The sequence below is a fragment of the Periplaneta americana genome, chromosome 3 (assembly GCF_040183065.1).
Source record: "Periplaneta americana isolate PAMFEO1 chromosome 3, P.americana_PAMFEO1_priV1, whole genome shotgun sequence".
In the NCBI taxonomy this organism is placed as follows: domain Eukaryota; kingdom Metazoa; phylum Arthropoda; class Insecta; order Blattodea; family Blattidae; genus Periplaneta; species Periplaneta americana.
The window spans coordinates 206,697,780-206,720,378 of record NC_091119.1 but is presented as its reverse complement, the minus strand read 5'-3'; the positions used below and the strand labels follow the sequence as shown (position 1 = coordinate 206,720,378).

General features: G+C 35.6%; 1 protein-coding gene across 2 annotated transcripts in view; it reads right to left on the bottom strand.

Annotated features, from left to right (window-relative positions):
* LOC138696976 (uncharacterized) overlaps positions 1-22,599 on the bottom strand; it is a 32,214-nt gene that overhangs the window by 7,001 nt on the left and 2,614 nt on the right. Inside the window, exons 2-6 of one of the 2 annotated variants that reach the window (XM_069822523.1) lie at positions 13,251-13,345; positions 8,945-9,071; positions 4,010-4,074; positions 3,455-3,490; positions 3,242-3,353 (exon numbers count right to left, since the gene is read on the bottom strand). In XM_069822523.1, the coding sequence (XP_069678624.1) occupies positions 3,242-3,353; positions 3,455-3,490; positions 4,010-4,074; positions 8,945-9,071; positions 13,251-13,345 (435 nt within the window). The remainder of the gene's footprint in view (positions 1-3,241; positions 3,354-3,454; positions 3,491-4,009; positions 4,075-8,944; positions 9,072-13,250; positions 13,346-22,599) is intronic. The other variant, XM_069822524.1, reaches the window with a different exon arrangement.

Here is a 22,599-nt window from a genome sequence, read left to right as displayed (position 1 = left end):
GATGAAAGAGCGAGTCAGAGTTATTCACCTTAGTGTAATTTCAATAGTGGACTCGCTATCTGTAGCCAGATAACGTGGACATGAGCGAAGTTTACTTAATTCGGTGTTTAAACATGGCATGTCGTTTGAGATTTACCACTGTGGACGATGTTCATCTATTTAGAACCTCTCAAGATGGATAAATTATTCAATCAGAAGTACAATAAGGCTCAGGAAGAATTTTTCGCTGAAATTCCAATAGACAAAAGTTGAGTCGTGAGTACTCCGCCAAGCAAAAACCTGCACTGTTTAACTCTCCGCAACTCGGAATGTAGTAAAGGTTTGGAGTAGCGACAACATTTAAAGGTAATTTACATTCTTTCTCAACATTCGTCTCGCTTTGACACCCCAGATAAAGTGAAAAATAAAAAGTTTGCCGCTTACTAACTTTTGAAGGTATAAATCTTTATTCTGAACAGATCATATCGAAGTTAGTACTTTTTTCTCACTTTTCAAAAAAAGATTTTCATTTCAATTTGGTTCTTTGCTTTCCTTAGAGATTGAGCTCTCAATTAAAAAAACATCCAGCGCGATTGATTGACAATCATAGCAGCTACGACATGATAAGTATTTAAAGGAGCTGGAAATATCTATATAGAGCCTTACGTGCACAGTTCCCTTACGATTCTTTCCTATGTTTTTCGAACATGAACATACGTCACCAAATACGTCACTATTGACGTCAACATGACGGTAGCCATTTAGCGGAGCAAGAAGGTGCGAGAACTCTCTGATAATCAAGTGTTCATTTTTGTTAGAATAGTAATTAGTTTTATGATATTCATACGATAAAGTGCAGTGACAGTTCATCACCACTTAGAGGATCACTCATCAGACTCTTATGAGTTAATTGAATTGGATATAATAAACATTTCTATAACATTACAGAAGTTTGTCATTATATCAATTTCAAAATTATTAGAGATGGCTTTGTACATTGTATAGCAAAATATTTGTAATGATATACAGGGTGTCCACATAAAACATTTACAACTTCAGGTGTAAATAACAAATAATTATTGAGACAAGATATCTGAATGTGGTTTTCAGAAACTGACAACGTTTTATGGGAATTTTGTTGGATTGTTAAAATGAATTTCTTGGATTGTAAATTTTGGTGAAATCTGAAATCTGACACTGGATGATGTGGACACCTAAGGACATGGCACAATGTGTATTCTGGTTATCGAGGCACGATCAGTTACACAGGTTCAACTTCACGTCCGGACCCAATATGGAACACAACCGCCATCACGCCCAATAATTCGGGGGTGACATCGAAAACTTACACAGAGTAAGTGTTCTGCGGCAGAAGGTAAGTTGGCGGAAAGCACAAGTGTGGAGGACATTGAACGTGTGCAAGAAAACCTTCCTCGGCATCAATAGTAGCCAGAATGTCGAGAGCAAATGCTGTGCGGTGTAGACGATCGTCTGGCTGAAGAGCTTGCTCTGGTTGAACTTTGTTGGTAAACAGCCTCAGATTCCTGTGAAGGACTTTGTGCACAGTCGAACGCGGCAAGTTCAGTTCACTGGCGGCACTGAGATTGGACTTACTAGGGCTTACTGATCGTGTGTCGATAAACCAGGATACACATTGTGCCATCTCCTGAGGTATCACATCTCCTTCAATGTCAGATTTCACCAAAATTCACACCTGAAAGCAAAAAACGCATTTCAACAGTCCAACATAATTCCCATAAGAACTTTGACAGTTTCTAATTAACATTCAGAAAATCGCGTTCAGATATCTGTCTCAATAATTTGTTATTTACACCTGAAGTTGTAAAGGTTTCATTCGGACACCCTGTACATTTTTAAGAAATGGGAAAAAGCTTAGGCTAGGACAGTATGACTATATCTAAGAGGCAGAAATGAACATAGCTTGTGGAAATGTATTAAACAATAACAGGAACTAAAGGCAAACTGGATATCAAATCGAATATTCTAATATAAAGTGATGTTATAGTAAAAGAGGAGGAGAAACGAGGGATATTTGGAGGGAACGAAGGAGAACTTAGAAGAGTAAGAATGAAAGGGCAATTATAGGTAGATTAGAAAAGTTGTGTAAGAGAAATATTAAGAGAGTGTAGTTATGATGAACTGAGAGGGATAAAGTAATTAAAAAAATTAAGCTTTAGGGATTCTTTTTGAAGTGTCGGTAATCGTGAAAGAACTCTTGCGGGATAATAGTAAATAAGGATAGATAATAAAAACGAAGTATGAAAATATAATAAAGCAGATGATAAGGAAATAACTATAAAAGTTCAGGTGCGGTGAAGCAAATGACAGGGGGTATACCTTGTATTAAGTTTTATTACTAAAGTAAGTATTTATTAAGATGTACAGATAGTGATAGAGATAGAAAGAATAAAGATAATGATGAATGGGGGTAACGAATGCAGGTATTTCAAGAGCCTCCATTACACATATACAAAATGAACCGTAAATGATGTCATTAATTTCAGGGCTTATTCTCTGAGATGTTTCAAACAAAAACGTTTAATACAATTTTGTTCGTTTTTGCTCTCTTTCCGAGATAAAAACTGTTTGATATGAAACATTTTATAGCGTGTTTTTCAGAGAGTTATTCGTTGAAATATTTCGAACAAAATGGTTTAATATACTTGTAATTTTGCTCGTTTTTGCTTCCTTTCCGAGATAAAAATTGTTGTATATCAAACATATTATGTGTTGTAAAATTGTTTTATGTGTTGTAAAATTGTATTGTGTATTGCTTATCAATTTATTGTGTATTGTTAATATTGTATATACCACTGCCACCGGGTGCTTGCCCACTTGCAGTGTAAATAAATGCATACATACATAGCGTGTTTTGGAATATCATTGATATAATTCCGAAAATGCTCGGTCAATTCCGTAGTTTATAAGGTAACGTTTCGAAATTGAACCGACGTTAATATGAACTTTCTACTATTTTTTTTCAAAATCACACGTAAAATCATAATCTATGTTCTTGAATCACTAAGTGTGATGTATATCAGGAAATGACACCAGAAGAAAATATCCAGACACTCATTGCAACCCAAGATTCACATACCCAATATCATATTTCAGACTTTCAACTCCTGCACACATAATCACTAATTTCTTCTTTTGCTATGAATAACATTTACTTTATACTTCTTTTGTATAACTTGAGTATAATTTCAACTTTAAATAACTCATATTTTTAGTAAGTTACCTTTGCTACATTTATTGCGAACTGCTTTCCAGAACTTTTCGCTTTCAGCGAGTATGGGTGGCTCGATTATTTTGATAGCTTCGTCAGGGATGATAGTGCCATTGATGTCCGTCTATAATCACAGATAGTTCCAAACTTAACAAATACCATTTTAATTTATTATGATTTGGTTCATGTTGAACATCTCAATTCATCAAATTTCAGCGTACTTACCACCTTATATTTTTTAAAGACGCATTCCGCGATACACTGAAAAATAAAAGAGACATTAATGTTGTTCGTACACTTTCATCACTTGTACAATATTTGTACAACTTAATAAAGTATATTGTCTGAATCTTATTTTTATAAATTATTAACGTTTAAAGAGGAATTTTGAATGGATAGAAGTAGGTGAGGCAAAAACCGTAACTATTATCACTTATATAATATTTGTACAATTTAATACAGTATAATGTCTGAATCTTACTTTTTATAAATTAAAAACGTTTAAGGAGGAATTTTAAATGGATACAAGTAGGTGTGGCAAAAACCACAACTAAATGAACAAAATAACTTAAATTAATGCCTCACTGACAAAATCAAGCATACAGTAATACTTTGTAATGGGGCTAGACATACAATAATCTTATAAGTTTTCATCGACCTTCAAAGATATTGATCTTACATCTGTGGAAAGTACATGGAAGCTGCTCGTCAGATGATATCACTTGCCAATCTAGTCTAACACTTGCTTTCTTGTCTTTCTCTGTGGTTGCAGCTACTTACCGCACTGTAATTCCCGAAGGTTTCACATTCTGCACCATCATTTCTGACTTTCGTATTCTCTTCTGCTGGAATAGAAGTTAAAAGTCAGGTCATCTCATAGTTTTTTGTACTGAAACAATTCCTTCGTTCAAAATTAAATTATGTTTTATTTAACGACGCTCGCAACTGCCGATGTTATATCAACGTCGCCGGTGTGCCGTTCTTTTACATGCCAGTAAATTTACTGACATGACCCTGTCGCATTTAAGCACACTTAAATGCCATTGACCTGGGCCGGGATCGAACCCGCAACCTCAGGCACAGAAGGCCAGCACTCTACCAATGCGCCACCCAGGTCGACTCTTCGTTCAAAGTGGACTTCGCTCACAATAAGTAAGAAATAGAAACATTGGATAAAGTGTCATCAATTAATTCAAATTCTTGTAGCTTGCAGCGTTTCAAATTACTACAGAGACCAGACTTTAATATTGGAGTATGAACGTCTTCCTTCACCTACGTCGTTCTCCAAGCTTAAATTTAATATACATATATGGCCGAAATGGGAGACAATTTGGAACTGTGATGACGTTAACGTTTACATAATCGTCGTCATCATCATCATCATCATCATCATCATCATCATTATAATCATGAATGTTGGTTTATTTTGGATTCGTTCCGACTCCAAACTTTTACTAATTACACTGAACAACAGTGAAATTTTTTCTTGTATGAAATGAGAACCTTATAATTCGGATTTTAGTGCTGAATTTAATAATGGTGCAATCAATTTTTCTCTGGCACTCTGTTTTTTTTTTAAGTCTGGTTTTGATTTTTGGGTGGGCTATAAATGCTAATATTTCTTTTAACTAAATGATACAATAATCAAAAGCTAATAGTGGTAATTAAATTAATTAATTTTATTAATTTACTGCTTTAGTGGACCAAGAACTCTGGTGTGATGATATTTTCGCCCCACATAACTTTATTTCCTTTCACAGCCTCTTAAAATGTAGTAAAGAGTAGTAGTAGTAGTAGTAGTAGTAGTAGTAGTAGTAGTAGTAGTAGTAGTAGTAGTAGTAGTAGTAGTAGTAGTAGTAGTAGTAGTAGTAGTAGGGTTTAAGAAGGGCACGTCAGCTACTATGGCTATTTGCGCCCTTATCTAAAATTCTTAATATAACAAATAAATAATATAATAATCAGAGTGCTAAAAGAACTAAAAAGCGTTGTCACGATAAAACGAGGCATGTAGTAAAGATAACGCTTTGAAAAGGGTTAGTGTGTTTCCTTTTCCAACCCCTCACATTTATGTTACGATACAAAACTCCCTTCTAAGTATTCTTTAACTTTCTGTATCTCCACTCCTTATCTTGTCTGTTGCACCACTCTGAAGGTCAAGACCACTCCAGAGAAATGTCTTCAGTTCCTTGTTAGCAGACTCAGTCACTTACAAGTTTTACTGCTGTAAAGAAGTATGTGGTTGATACAGCCATCATTTAGCTTTGTGTGTAGTGGAATCCATATGTTATGTTTGTGTTCTATTAAATTAAAGTACTAGAACACAGAGTTAAATATGTCGCGGAAGTATATTAGTGATTCTGACAATTTCTGCTTTGTGTGTGGTGAATATACAGTTAAATCTATAGAAAAAGTTTACGAATTATATTTTGGTTGTAAACCAGGTGATCAAAATAGGAGGTGGGCTGCTCATGTGTAATTGTGCTAGCCGTGTAAGCGGGCGACTAAAGAACAGATAAAAGTTTCTATGCCTTTCGGAATTCCGAAGGTATGGAAGAAACTAACCAACCATACGAGGGGGACCCAAAAATAACCGAAAAAAAAAATATATATATATATTTTGCATTTTTATTGAACTCTACATTCACAGCACTTTAGTCCCCTTCAAAGTATTGTCCATGTACATTAATGCATTTGTCCCAACGCTTTTGCCACTGCTGAAAACAGTGCTGGACCTCTTGAGGCAGGATACTGTTCAAAGCCGTTAGCGTGTTTTCTTTGATGTCATCCACATCACTGAATCGCTTTCCTTTCAGACATTTCTTCATCCGTGGAAACAAAAAAAATTCCGACGAAGCCAGATCGGGCGAGTAGGGTGGACGAGGCACAAGCACCATGTTGTTTGTCAAAATCTGTCGGACCGTCAGAGCTGTGTGGGCTGGAACATTGTCTTGGTGAAGCAACCAGTTCCCATTTCTCCACATTTCGAGCCGTTTTCGTCGCACACTCTCTCGTAATCTTCGTAACACATCCAAATAGAAATGTTGGTTCACTGTTTGTCCTGTGGAACGAACTCTTTGTGGACAATACCACTCACATCAAAGAAACAAATCAACATTTTTTTTTCACATTGGATCGCACTTGACGTGCTTTCTTGGGTCGTGGTGAATTTTGGAGTTTTCCACTGGCTCGATGCTTGCTTTGATTCTGGATCGTACCGATAGCACCAAGACTCATCCCCAGTCACAATTCTTTGAAGAAAATTTGGATCGTTCTGCACTTCACTCTTCAAGTCGCGGCAAACTCTCATGCGTACTTTGGTCATCTGTGAGCAAGCGAGGAACAAATTTTGCAGACTCATGTGCAAATCTTCTGTTAAAATTCTCTGGACCGTGCTCCATCACAGGTTCGTTTGGTCAGAAACTTCGTCAATGGTCTTTCGACAATCTTCATCAATTGCACGATTGATTTTGGCAATGTTTTCGTCATTTCTTCCTGTCGAAGGATGCCCGGGGCGTGGCATGTCTTCAGTTGACATGTTGCCAGATTTGAAATGGGAAAACCACTCGCAGACCTGTGATTTCCTCAAAGCATCATCATCAAAGGCTTGCCGAAGCATCCCAACGGTCTCGGCTGCAGTTTTCCCTAACAGAAAACAAAATTTCACAGATACTCTTTGTTCCTTGTGGTCGGCCAACTCACTAATCGCCAAACGGTTGAAACAGGAACGCAAACAACACAGCAGCACAAACAAACCAATTAACTCAGACTGACGCCAGCTCACTAACGGTCGCGGGAGACCCCAAACTAACACCACCTAACAGCACAACTCGTAACTACAAAGCAAGCGCGCGCAACAGTTCGGTTCCTGTTAGTTTTGGGTCCCCCCTCGTATTGAAGACTGTTATTTTTGTATGTCTAAAATAGGAGGGCTTAAAAGAAAAGATAGTCAGAAAATTGAATACCCAAATATTCCTTCACTCAGCTATTAGACCGGTTAGACACAGTGATGAGATGTCGATTCCTACTCCTCCTGACTTTCGACACTAGAAAGGGAGAATGAAAGAAGTGATAATCCGGAACGAGTTCTATCAAACTCTGGTTCAGAGTTTGATGGCACAGACCGAATGTGCGTCATCAGGTAATTCAGGGAAAGTTAAATGATCTGGTTCGAGATTTAAATCTTTCAAAGCCCAAGCAGAACTTTTAGGTTCTGTGCTAAACGAATGGAATTTCTTATAGAGATACAAGTATATCTGTATTTCGAGAACGACAGGAGCAGAGGTTAACTGCTTCAAAATGGAGGATTCCCTGCGTTACTGTTGTGATATTGATGGTTTAATGAATGATCTTGGTAAAAGTCACAACCCAGATGAATGGAGTCCTTTCACAGAGGCATCAAAGTTAAGCCTGAAAGCTGTGCTCTTACATAATGGAAACATACAACCATCGTATCCATTGGTCATGCAGTGCAAATGAAAGAAAGTTATGACAATATGGAACTGCTCTTAAAGAAAGTGCAGAATGACTAGTACAACTGGTCTGTCAGTGGGATTTTGTTTCTTGCTCTCAAAAATATAAAAAAAATGTGATTTAATAAACATATGAGGTTGCTACATAAAAACTAAGGGCATATTTTAACTCAGCGCATCAAAATACACAATAAATGACATATTATTGAAAAAAATGTTTTTTTAAGGTCAATTTTGTTGTTCAATGTAATTTACTGGTCTTCCCCTCTTTTCAGAGATCTTTCCAAATGTCTTTTTCCAGCTGGCGTGTAGTGTCTAATTGCCCTTGGTAACTAGAAATAATTGAAAAAAAAAAGTATGTGATAGTAAACTTGATATAGCGGTAGAAACTTTATAGAGGTCTTAATTCAGCAAGAATATCTCGGTCTGCCTTTGTATCGCTTTATATTCACATATGAGACTCTGTGTAGCAATAAATCGAACATAAACTTTAAATTATTTATTAACAAATTTATTACAAAAGTATTGCATCCGAAGTTCGCACTTAGTTTTGTTCCGATTGAGTATAATTTGAAATTTCCACATTACGTGGCAATATGAGGACCAAGTATTCTGACAGTAATGAATGTAAGTGAACGTTTCTTGAATGTCCTAAGAGAAGTTTATACAGAGTGATCCGTAAATATTGTCATTAATTTCAAGGAATTATTCTTTGAGGTATTTAAAAGAAAGTTCAATACGATTTTGCTCTTTTTTGGATCCTTTTCGAGACAATAATTATTGTTTCACATGAAACATTTCATAGCGTGTTTTGAGAAAGCCATTGATTAAATTCCCAATATGCTCAGTCAATTTAAGAGAGCAGTGTGTTTTGATAATGATTAATTGAAAGAATTTTAGTTTTTCCTTTAAATGTGAAGAAATTTGATCCGAACAAATGTAACATTTTAAAATTCATTTCAGAACTAAATTTTTGCACATTTCAAGGACAAAACTAAATTTTTTTTCAATCATTCATTGTCATAATACACTGCTGTCTTAAATTGACTGATCATGTTGAAAATTAAATCAGTGGCTTTCCCAAAACACGATATGAAACAATTTTTATCTCGAAAAGAAAGCAAAAACGAGCGAAATTGTATTGAACTTTTTTTGTTTAAAATATCTCAAAGAATAACCCCCTGAAATTAGTGACATTACTTAGGGTTCATCTTGTATATTAGCAGCAGTGCCAATAGCAGCTTACCTTCCAGTTCTGATTCTTCGATTCCAAACTTCTTCATTATTTCATTCTTACATTTCTCCAAATTGCTCTCTTCCTCTTCTTTCTTCTTTGTTTGGTTTCTCTTTTCAACTATCCAACAAACCTGAAACTGACAGAGCACTAGGACTAAGTCTTTCTTGCCTGCTTCAGAAATGATGTATTTTGTACATGAAGTGAGTGCAATAATGATTGAATGAGCCCAATGTGTCCCATAAAGGGCTAGGACCTTCTAAGAAGGAAATGGCTCACTTTCATATATCATGTGGTGAGCTACTCCACGCAAATCTTGTGATTACGCTTGCTATTTGAGTCTAACTACTGGCTCACTTAGCACATTTCGCGTTTTTGTCGTTTTTATTGTGACCAGAACTTCTGAAGCCCAAAACGGAACACTTACCAGTACAACAGCTTCTTAGAAAAGAGTATCTTGTAGTACAACATTCAGCACCGGTACCGGGAGTAGACACTTAGTTCTTTAACTTTAAATTAGTATAAACTTAATGCAGACGTTAACTATTCAAGATATATATATATATATATATATATATATATATATATATATATATATATATATATATATATATGATTACGTTTCTACTTCCGGCCGGATATAAATTAGTTGGATAGTTGGATTAGTTGGATAAATTAGTTATATTTATTTATTTTAAGAATTCGTAACCAAACTGTTTTTATGGTGATGGGTTGTTAGCCCTTCGCCCAACCCCCAAGCTGGAGGACCACCCCTCATCGGCTGTCCGCGACTGCTTATTCAATATATTCGCAGCTACCCTCCATATCTGGAGGCCGTCTCCTCGATCCGCAACCTGAGGACGCGCCATGCCGTGGTGATAGGTACCCACAATACATGGCGATGTGCCATTAGTAATAATTTTAATGATAATTAAAACAGATTTAAAATTTCCAACTTTTATAACTATGTTCACACTGACGGATAACTTAGTCTAAGTTATTTGCAATATTTGAAGCTTATTACTCTATTAGTGTCTGGCATTTGTTTTCATTGCTATTGTTAAAAAATCAATAACATCGAAAAAAATAACAATGAATATAAAAACCAAAGAGGAATGTTATTAAACATGTTTACTACTATAATACTGAATATAATATGTGTTTCCAAACTTTTGTGATGTGCGTAAAAATAGTAATACTATTAATAATAATAATAATAATAATAATAATAATAATAATAATAATATTGATTGTACACTTAACGGCAAAAAGAATGGGTCGATTCTCGGTCGATAGAAATGCTAAGTTCTGTCGCGCGGTTCACTCGTTTTAAAGGAACTGCACTTCAAGTCATTGCTGTGGTGTCTCTTCGTTGAAAGTCGTCCGTCTACAATGTAGTCAATCTCACGAGCTGGCTTGCAAGAGAGAGGGAGGTTTATTATTTATTAGAGTTTGGGCATATTCTAAGAGATGTCGCCACATAATTATAGCTTTGCGAGACATATTATGTGATGGCAAATTTGTAATTAAAAAATAAAAAAAAGATTGTGGGAGATTCCAACCTTGAACTACTATTATTAACTCGTTCAACAGACCAGTGCCGTAACGACTTACGCTACTGAGACTGTTAATATCGTTTCGGCAAAATTTCCTGTTGATATTCGCTTCTGTTGATTTTGGATTTATCAATTTTATTATTATTTCACTCTTCAGAGGCCCTGATGTATCTAGAATCAACCCTACATTCGATTTTATAACATATTGTGGCACCCGCCTGGAATATTCTGGTTGCATCGGGGAGTTGCGCGCGCATCTCGCCACAAGGAAGGCGCGGGAAGCGGAAACACGAACCCCTGACTCTAGCTGCGGTATGGAGCAAGGGGAGAAAAGCTGGGCGGAAGTAAGGAAGCATCGAGACATGGATCTCTCTCTAAGATTCTGTAAGCCACGCGAATGGAAGGTCCGAGAACATGCGGTTTAGTAATAAAAGCGTGAGCAGTCTTCGGCAGTCAGTCAGTCAGCCAGTCAGTCTTCAGTCAGTCTTCGAGCGAGCAAGGAAGCCAGCCTTCGAGAGCATCTGGTAGACCGGGGTTCGACGTGCAGAGAACCGCGACTGGCAAGACCGGAGTTCGACGTGTCGTGAACCGTAGCCAGAAGACTGGGGTTCGACGTGCAGTGAACTTGAGTGAGCTAGAAGAACTAGCCAAGGCGAACGAACTCTGAACTGAGAACTGACAGTTTTGTTCTGCACATAGTGCTTTGTGAACATTAGTTGAAATTAGGAGTACATTGTTCTTCTTCTCAATAATATACGTGTATTGTCATTGCCATCGTGTGGAGTGCAATAACGACTACTATGTTGCTGTGTTGAGTGCAAATACCCATGGGTAAGCAGTGCAAGACAATATGCACCTATCCACACCTGTGGAGTAACGGTCAGCGCGTCTGGCCGCGAAACCAGGTGGCCCGGGTTCGAATCCCGGTCGGGGCAAGTTACCTGTTTGAGGTTTTTTCCGGGGTTTTCCCTCAACCCAATATGAGCAAATGCTGGGTAACTTTCGGCGCTGGACCCCGGACTCATTTCACCGGCATTATCACCTTCATATCATTCAGACGCTAAATAACCTAGATGTTGATACAGCGTCGCAAAATAACCCAATAAAATAAATAAATATGCACCCTCGTGCGGGAGAAAGCATACCCGCCAGTAGCCTCGGATGTACGCTGGTGCTGTAAGAGACTTGTGGGTAAGAGACGCTAGCCCGAGAGTGCAGTGTTCTGATGACCGCTGCTCTATATGCATTTCTGATTTTGCCCTTACATGCTGCATGTTCTGCCCATCTCAAACGTCTGGATTTAATGTTCCTAATTATGTCAGGTGAACAATACAAGCGTGCAGTTCTGCGTTGTGTAACTTTATTCATTCTCTTGGCCACTCCCACAAAGTCTATTCTATGTATATATACCTAGTTATTTTACTACTAATGTTACCCCTCCTGTTCTATACAGACTTGTCACATTCCAAGTACCAATGATTCTGTAATAATAATTATTTTTATCCATTGCCACCAGGTTTCCATTTGACATTTCTGGTCTGTAACAGTGTTGCATTTTGGTTCAAACAATCTTAAAGAATTCATACCTTTTGTTTCATAAGTATGAGAATACAATTCAAAATTATTTCGATTTTTATGTATGAATTTTATTAATACAATATAATAAATTTTCTTACGTTAAGTACATTAAAGTCTATAAACAAATTTAAACCCACTTCTGAGGTTGGGGGCCTGGAAGGCGGAGTTACGCTGCCCCGATGATATTGTGATAGGATGATTATGAAGTGCCAGGAGAGGTCTTAAATCTAAGACTAACCATGGACGAATACAGGAATATTCCCCTTTAAGGAAAAATTCCTGTGTTCTAACCGGGAATCCAACCCGGGGCCTCATGAACTGTAGTCAGAAAATCTGACCACTAGCCCATGAGACTGGTCAACTCTGTAATAATAATAATAATAATAATAATAATAATAATAATAATCATAATAATAGTATTACAGTAATAGTAGTAGTGGTGTTAGGTAGCAGTAGCAGCAACAGTAGTAGTAAAACATTAATTTGGAATGAATCTTTGTGATAAATCTAAATAAGTGAATTTATTTACTTGCTTACTTACAAATGGCTTTTAAGAACTCGAAGGTTCATTGCCGCCCTCACATAAGCCCGCCATCGGTCCCTATCCTGTGCAAGATTAATCCAGTCTCTATCATCACACCCCACCTCCCTCAAATCCATTTTAATATTATCCTCCCATCTACGTCTCGGCCTCCCTAAAGGTCTTTTTCCCTCCGGTCTCCCAACTAACACTCTATATGCATTTCTGGATTCGCCCATACGTGCTACATGCCCTGCCCATCTCAAACGTCTGGATTTTAAGTCCCTAATTATGTTAGGTGAAGAATATAATGCGTGCAGTTCTGCGTTGTGTAACTTTCTCCATTCTCCTGTAACTTCATCCCTCTTAGCCACAAATATTTTTCTAAGTACCTTATTCTCAAACACCCTTAACCTATGTTCCTCTCTCAGAGTGGGAGTCCAAGTTTCACAACCATAGAGAACAACCGGTAATATAACTGTATTATAAATTCTAACTTTCAGATTTTTTGACAGCAGACTGGATGATAAGAGCTTGTCAAGCGAATAATAACACGCAGTTCTCATATTTATTCTGCGTTTAATTTCCTCCCGAGTGTCATTTATATTTGTTACTGCTGCTGTGAATTTATTATTACAATAAAATGATGTATCTGCTCCCTCACCTGCTTAAATTCGCCGTCAGCTTCACGCTTTGGTCTCGTCAATGACGCGAGAGATGAAAAAGACAGGTGACTCATTTGCGATGTGCTGCTGTGTGCTGGAACAAGAAAAATTACGATTTAATACATACGCTTACTTTCTATTAGAAATTGTTATTTTCTAACCACTAAGATGGGCGTGTCTCCCATCAAGTAAACAACAAAATTTGTCTTTATTTACGTAGATGCATATTATATTAGCATCATTGAAGGACCAGCAGATAAGATTGCAAACATGATGTGATTATTTGAAGGGCTTGGGGCAATAACAAGACAAGCCACATATTGCATGTTTTGAGATATACCGTATTTTCCCCTAACTATGGTCCACATTTGTCACATTTTTCTTTGTATATTCAATACTATTCATCCAGATTAAGTGAAATTTTGGCTTCGGACTCTTGTAAGTTTATATTAAATAAATACTAGTGGCTTGTGCAGCAAATGCTGCAAACTAAGTTCATTAGACGTTCAAATAAAATTTTTTCAGATTTTTTTTTTTCAATGAAGAATACCAGACATTTTGAAAGATATTTGCTTCCGTAATAATGAAACATACTCCCTCTGAATGTTTTTTTTTATGCCAAATACTTTTTCTTGAACCTATCCATCTTAAGGTTTTCAGTTTCAACGCGAAAACGCAAGTAACAGTGTCAGTCGGTTTTTCTTATGGAAGTAAAGCAATAGCTATTTCAGGTCATTATGGATTCTAGGTGAAACTTAAAAAAATATCAGGTTTGCTATGCTTTCGAACAATAGCTTAGCATCTTGCTATAGCTGCTGCATGTAGAGGGTAAAATCATTTTATCCTGCTAAGAGATCTTGCTGAAATGATCGGGAGACTATATAATTTTGTAGGCTTCTTGTTTTTATCAGTAAGTAATACCTTTTGGTCTTTTATCAGGGACTGTAATTTTTACGCTCTTTCGAGCGCATATAAATATCTACACCACATCGCCATTAAATACATGAAAAAGACTCACCCTCACTTGATTAATAACTATAAAAATATTTAATTTTTAATAACAATATTATTATCTTACGTAAGTTTTGTAGTTATATACCTTCTATATAGCCGCCACTCAGTAAATTATAGAAATGAAGAGCTAATTTAAGTTATTCTCTATTCTATAACCCCAAAATGTTTCACATTCATATAATCATAATATTAATGAAAAGTAGTCACATAATGGCATTAACTATAATAATATTTCATTTCTAATGGTAATAATGTCATCAAACCACCTCAGATTTTGTAGATTTTAATATCCAATACACCACAGCTGTACTCAGAAAATTACACACCGCAGAATCAGACCTGTAAATTATTTTAGTAAGTCTTGAAGTTTTTAATAACCAATTGAATTTGAGCTCTAAATATGTTAGCAATCCTGCAGGTCATGACCTTCGTGTGATATCCTATTGTTTATTGTAGTGTGTGTTTTGTTTTATACTGATATCCAATTAGTTCTCAAAACTGACGAAAAATGGATTTTGGAAAATAGGAAAATTATGTAGGAAAACTAACTCGTCACTGAAAGTCACTATTTTTCCGAAAAACTTCGAGTTCCAACCTTTAAAATGAGGGGTCATTTATTAAAATCCGTTTAGCCTTTTTCCCATAATTTCCATTACCAGTTGAGATTATGTATATAGATTGACATATGTGTTTGAAATTATTTAATTACAAGTGTTAAAAAATAATAAGCATTGGTACATAGTTGTATTCTGAGTTGCCCAACTATGGTCCACTCATAAGTTCATGCTTAAAAGCATGAATGGACTATGGCTGGAGCTGTAATTATTCGTAAATCAATACATTGAGTTTCTAATTTAAGAGTACAAACATATTCTAGCACAGAAATATTAAAAATAAATGAAAAGTACATGGATTCTTTTTATTAGTACACATTGCATAAACACACAATAAACAAGTGAAATCTGAAGGTCATTTTTCTGCAATAATGGACAAATACACTCACCGGTAAAAAAAACAGGGCCACCTAAAATTTCTAAATTTTTTATAAGGTGAGAATCAGACAATCCTTTATGAAATTAAGAAAACATTGCTTCCCAGAAAAAAAAAGTTATTCATTATCATTTGCGCTATTATTTTCAACGCCAAACAATAGATATAATTAAAAGGTGTAAAAACTTACAAATTATATCAATTTCCTTCCAAACGTTCAACTGATTTTGTGGCCACCCAGATGTTGGTAATAGCGGGTATTGCCTCCCCGCGACTGTATGATCTGTTACCATTCGCCTATTCAACCCTTCGATCAGATTCTGGATGCCAGTCTGGTCGATTATATTCCATTCTTTACTTAGAAAATTTCGGAGCTGCTGTAAGTTGCTGTGAGGAGTTAGACGACTTCTAACTCGCTTCCCTAACATTTTCCACACATGTTCAATAAGGTTTATATCAGGACTTCTCGCTAGCCATGTCATCCTATTCAATCCAACGTCGTGAAGGAACTCATCCACGATTCTTGTAGCATGAGGGCAAGCATTGTCATGCATTAACAGGAACTTTCAACCAATAAGTGGGACATATTTTACCACATGTTAAATTAGACCTCTTCGATGTATCTTGAAGCAGTCAAAGCACCTCCATTAATTAAAACAAGTTCTGTGGGAGCTTCATACGAAATGCCACTCCATACCATTACTGATCCACCTTGGAAACTGATACGTGATCTGAAGGTACATGAAGAAAAACGTTCTCCTTCTCTTCTCCACACTCTTTCACATCCATTTGTAAACTAAATCTCGATTCATCTGTGAAGAGCACTCGTCGCCACTCCCCCAGGTTCCAATTAGCATGATTGTGAGCAAAACGTAATCGTTCAACATGATGTTGCTGGAGCAATTCTGGGCCTTTAGCTGGTCTTCTGGAATCAGCCCACATTCATCCAGACGTCCTCTTACAGTTCTCCCACTCACGTTAACTTGTCTTATTTTCTGGAAGGCTCTTCTGGTCTCAATAGCTGTGGAATGGCGATTTCTTAATGCGTTTTGGACAATAAAATGGTTGTCACGAGCCGAAGTTACTCGTTTTCTCCCTGAACCGGGTCTCCTGGAATAACCTCCTGTCTCTCTAAAGCGAGGTACACTCGTTGTACGGTCGATCGAGGAATCCCAAGAACTGCAGCCACATAACACTGACTATTCCCACCTTCTATCAATGCAACCACTTTAGCTGAATCGGTAGGTCTTAGTGACATTTGTATACAGTGAAGTACTCCAATACTGCCTCTAAAGAGCTTACCAGTCTGTAGACATCTTCAGTTTAGCTCGAAATGAGTCCGAGAAGTTTACACACAATATTACAAGAAGAACGGATCTTCTTTTCAGATCATTGTTGGCTATTACGTATTCAGTATTACATTGTTACATATCACAGAATAAATGAATAACTAAATTAATCTCAGTATACCTACAATTATTTAAAAAATCCTACAATTTTCAAAAATTTTAAAGAAAATGTAGTTGGCCCGGTTTTTTTTGCAGGTGAGTGTATATTAAAGAACAAAAGTACGCTATCAAAATAAACTAACACATTCTTAGCAAAATATTATGCAAATAAATTCACCGATAATGTTTATTTATCGTACTGAGAACTACATTCAGTAGGCTTATTTCGATCCTTTGAATCTCCACTTCTCTTGTAATTATGAAATTGAAAATAGATCTCTCTTTTTCGAGACGCATTTGGGGGTCTTTAATTTGTTTTATTATGTTTTCCTTTCTATAGAATAAAATGTCTTCCATTTCTCGCCACCTCAGTAATTGCCGCTTCTTACTATACATGAAACAACAGCTCCATTGTACTTCACTTCCAAAACTTTCCCTGGCCACAATTCCTCCTCATAAGTAACTACCATATAACTATGTGCCTTTAGCATTAATTTAACAGATTTCGTCTTCTCTTCCATATCTGACTCACTGTCTGTAAATATGGAGAGAACACCGGAAACATCATAATCTGTATCCAATTCAATTTCATCGCTCTCATAGTCACTTACAGGGACGGTTGTTGTCCTTCTACCCTGAAGTTTTCGTTTTACCGGACCATCATTCGTGCTAGTACCATTGATGCTGGAACAGCCTGTTTCTTTGTTTACATGACTATAATGTTAAATGGTGTTTTAGAATATACTGAGATACCGTATTTGCAGGAGTAAATAATGACATCGATCACATTTTATTGAAACAAATATTTCAAAATGAAATACAACTATGGTCCACGAAAAATTGTGGTACATAGTTGAGGACTGACTTCTAGCCTAGAGGTTAAATATTTTTCACGCAGAGTTCTTAACGTCTGCCAGTCTAATTATTACGTGAAAGTAAACACTATACAGCCAGGTTTAATTGTACAAAGAATCATATATCTATAACGTACCAGTTCTACAGAGGAGAGCTTAATAAATCAGACAATCACAAACTGAATGATTTCGTGTCTTCACACATTTAATAGAACGATGCAAACTGACCTTGTTAAGCATCCATATCATTGCCACGTGTAATGGTAGATAGAAGCATCTATGGGGAACATAATTCCATGACAGTGGCGCCTTAAATGGCAAACACCGAACTCTTGGGGGACTAAGTAGTACATAATGCGTTTTGGACAATAGTTGGGTGCCTGGACCCTGGACCATAGTTATGGGAAATTACGGTAACCATTTTTGTGTTTGTAAAAATTCTGGAATGTTCAATTTTTCTTTAGAGTTATTGTAAAACACATTAATTGTAATTATAATTGTAATTGTATTCTTAATATTGTAGTTGTAATCCCCTGGTAGAGGGGAAGAGAAGACCTGATAGCCTTATTTCTACCAGGTTAAATAAATAAATAAATAAATAAATAAAATAAATTATTTTTTTCATTATTTCATATACTTTGCTTCAGTTGAAATTGAGTGGCATATTTCGTGATTATTGATAGATATTTTTATAGATAAGTGACACTTATTTTGTGGCTTGTCATATTATTGCCTCTTTTTATTTTGCAATAAATTTAAATTGGAAAAGGAATAAATAGTATAAATTGTTTATAATTCTGGACAAAACTGTATTTAATTATGTTTTATATCATAAATACTGCATTTGACAAGATATTCTTTTATCATAGAAAAAAATAATAATCGTTCTTATATAGAGTGTTGTGCAAGAAGTATGAAAACTTGTCACATTATTCGACAAAAAAAAAAATTAATATAAACAAGGAAAAATGAGAGATTGTACTCGCACGCCATTCAGAGCAATATAATCTTTACTGTATAACTTCCGCTTCGACATCATCTTCCTCTAGGTTGTCAGGAATTAATCCAGTGTAATAATCATGAAAAATTGGAAGAAGTTGCTTAACATTGCTTAATTTCTTATGCTTGATCTTGAGTGGATCTGTGTACCACTGCTGAAGGCTTTTCAACATTATTTGTGATGGTTTATCAACTCTCCACTGTAGTTCTTTGTAGTTACCATTCAGAACATGTTTAATGAAAAAACTGGTAAGATTTTTACAGGTAGATGTGAAGGCTATAGCTGTAGAAAAAAGCAACCGGTGCATCACATTTTGTTTCTTTGGCTTATTATGTAACAAGTTACCAACATTAAGAAAATGTTCCCTTTTCATATAAGTAAAATGAAAAGTATTTTTCTTATGTGCCTTTCTTATAATGTCCATCCTTATTTTGGCAGTGTAGATGTCTTGAAATTTCTGTTTATATTTTTCAGTAAACCCAAAGTCTCTATCTGAAGGAAGATGGGTGTGTCCAGATATGAGGATAAATGCTCAGTGCTCTTTAGCCCCTTTTCTTTTATTATTTTAATTATTTTAAATATTGACACATTGTTTTTTATATTATCACATTGACGAGGCCTCTTGTATTCTTGTACCTTCAGGCAAATAAAGAATATGAATATGAATAATATTAACTTATGTCCATGGACAACAATTTTCCGGTTTTTATTTTGTCCACAACAATTATCCGTGAACACTGTGAGCTCTTCTACTTCAGGTTTGGTTAGAAACTGAGAAATTAAGGCTGAAAAAATGTTGACAGATATCTGTGCAGGCACACGAATTTAATAATTAAAAAAAATTAGAAGATTCCGATGGTACTTGTAATTTTTATTCATATTTATATGCCTTAAAATCCCGCAAGAACTAAATTTTTACAAACTTTTTCTTTGGGTCGAAAATCGAAAGTAATGATAGAAAACGGTGTAGGCATGCGTATTAAACAACTTTCTGAAAGAATTAGCACAGTCGGTTGGAATTTATAGATTTTATTAACGTTTATACAGCTAAATCTATAATCCATAGGAGCATCGATAAGCTGACGACAAATGTCCATTCTGCGTTGAGCGTGTTCAAGTGTCAATTCATGAGGTACAGATCTATAATTTTCATATGCTTTTCTAAGCATCTTAACGTGTCGATGTATTGTATACTTTGAAAAGCCAAGTTCTTCTGACAACCTACGAGTATTTTTTTGTGGATTTTCTTTCAATACGCTGCGTGTATTCTCAGTATTCCATACCTCAGCCTACATAAATTACATTTTTCATTTAGTTGCATTAATTTTTCACAGTTTCTTTTTCTTCTTATGTTCTTTCCATGGAGTAAGTATAGATAGAGCGCGCCTGGTCTACTGCGCAGGGTATCATCTCGGTCTAATATATACAGTCACGGGAGTTTAGACAATCAGTGAACTTCTTTATACGTAGGTATAATAGGATATTTCTACTTGTTGTGCTAGATAGAAAAAAATAATATATCTTATATATAAAAGTCAGTGTGGCTATGTATGTATGTATGTATGTATGTATGTATGTATGTATGTATGTATGTATGTATGTATGTACTCTATACAAATCTACACGCTTTGATCGATATTTGCCAAAGTTTGCACATTTAACTTTCATAACCAGGAGAAGAACATAGGCTATATTAAAGTTCTGCAAATGGACATTAAATTAATAAAGAAATAAGAAATAACATCAAACATTCATGTATAATATTAAAATGCAATTTTCTGCAGTCAATTGTTCTTTATTTGTCTGTTATATTCAACATCGACTTTCACGAGGCCATGGAAATTATATCACGAAATTAAATAACATTGTTGAGACACATCATGAGGGCTAAAACTAAACAATTCATGCAATAAATATCTTTGTGCGAGATCGTGCGTATTTGCTTGTTTTCCGCACAGAACCAATACGCGGTAAGTGTGAAATACCACATTCAGTATTCCCAACGTAACACACACAACAATTTCCCTCTTCTTACCGCTTAAGCGCGACATTCATTTTACTGCTTTAGGCTTTTAACATATTATTTTTAGAGACGTTTAACACAGTAATAATTATAAATTGGAAACTTACCACTGCAATTTCACCTAAATTGCAATGTTAATTATTGTTTTTAAATATTTTAAAAAATTAAGTAAAGTCTACCACTCCACGAAACTTATTGCATTCCTGATACAAGTAACATTAAGGCAGCCGTGAAAAAATCAACAAGATTCCAGATGCCGATGTTATTACTGCAATATGTTATATAAATAATATTGTTAAAATATTAAAATGAAAAATAAATCATTACATAACCTTACCGTTTGTTTTAAGTTCTCATTTATACAGTAGACTGGGGGGGAAAAAAGACAGACGTATATCACGGTCTGCTGGAGTATAGTAAACACAGAAAACATTTTATAGCAACAATGTTGGAGAAAGATATTTTTATTTTCCGAAGTTGCCGTCATTAAACAGAAACCAAGATGGAGATTTCATTGCAACTAATTAGAAATTCGTCTTTGAGGTATGTAATAAACGATCTTCGCACAAAATAATGTACGATACACGAGCGGTATGTTTGTTTTCATGTTCTCGGAAATTACGTTTCGCTTTTTCAACCTTTTCCTCGAACATGAAAACGTCAACATACCGCTCTTGTAACGTATATTACTATTACTCAGCCCAGGAACGTATTATCAATTTCTCAATGCAGTTGTACATAGTGAGCAGGCTGTGTTCTATCCAACTGAATTCTTGAATTCTTTCCACCCACATGGATTGCTACCACATAATTTAATACTTAATATTGAATCACCAATAGTGCTATTGTGAAATACTGACCCATCAAAATTATGCAATGAAACAAGAATTGGTGTGAAAAAACTCATTCAGAACGTAGTAATGGAAGTGACAATATTAACTGGCAAAACGGAAGAAGATGTTTTTATCCACGCATTTTTATGATACCCACTAAATGCATTTCGATTTTAACCAACTGCAATTTCAATGCCACTAGCATTTGTTATGGCCATATTAAAATTAAACTCAAGGACAGTCCCTCAAAGTTGCAGACATTAACTTAAAAACTTCGTGTTTTTCACAATCTCAACTATATTTTATACAAAGAAGTAGGAAAAAAAAAAGATTTTACACGCATCAAAAAGAAGTCCAGTGATACTTTTGTCATATTGCTAATGTAGTATGTGAATGTACGTAAGCCGACTGAAAATAACGCTGTCAGGTCAAATAGTAAAAATAAAAATTATATCATACGTCTCTCAAAATATTTTTGTTCATGTCCGAAAATGTGTTACTGCGAAATTCTAACTGTGTAATCACGTTGCCAATGTAGTATGTTATACGTTGTGGAAATATTCTCTTAATTTCTATAAAAAAAAAAAAACTGGTATATGTCTCTCAGAATATTAGTCTCTATGTTAAAAAGTTACTTATTGCGAGTTTATATTGTATCTGTATTCTGTGTATGAAATAAGAATTAATGTAGGCCTAATATGTGAGATATAGTTTCTCAAGTCATATTAAAAAATAGGCCTGCAGCAGTCAAGGGGTAAAAAATCTTCCAATATAAATTAAATGATATATGTATATATTGATTCTTTAGTACGACCGAAAAGTCTAACAACCAGTTAAAAAAAAAAAAAAAAAAAAAAAAAAAAAACTCGGGGCAACCCCGAGTGCTTTGAGCTAGTTTCCTATAAAAAATCTTTACGCGCCTTTGTCAGTCAACAGAAATCGGCTACGTTCGTCCCAAAGTCACGTGACTCGCCTGTGTTTCGATGTTGATACCCCTTAGCAGCCTTCTGGGCAGCTGTACGCGCTATATTCATCTAACTCTATGGTGCTTTCACAGAAACTGACAGAAAATCTATCGGGTAATAGAAGAACTTATTGAATGGTGGTGCTATCTGTTGAGGAATCATGACACTGTTTTCACAGACGGTATGGGAAATTTCTCTCCATATTTAAATACAAATACCTC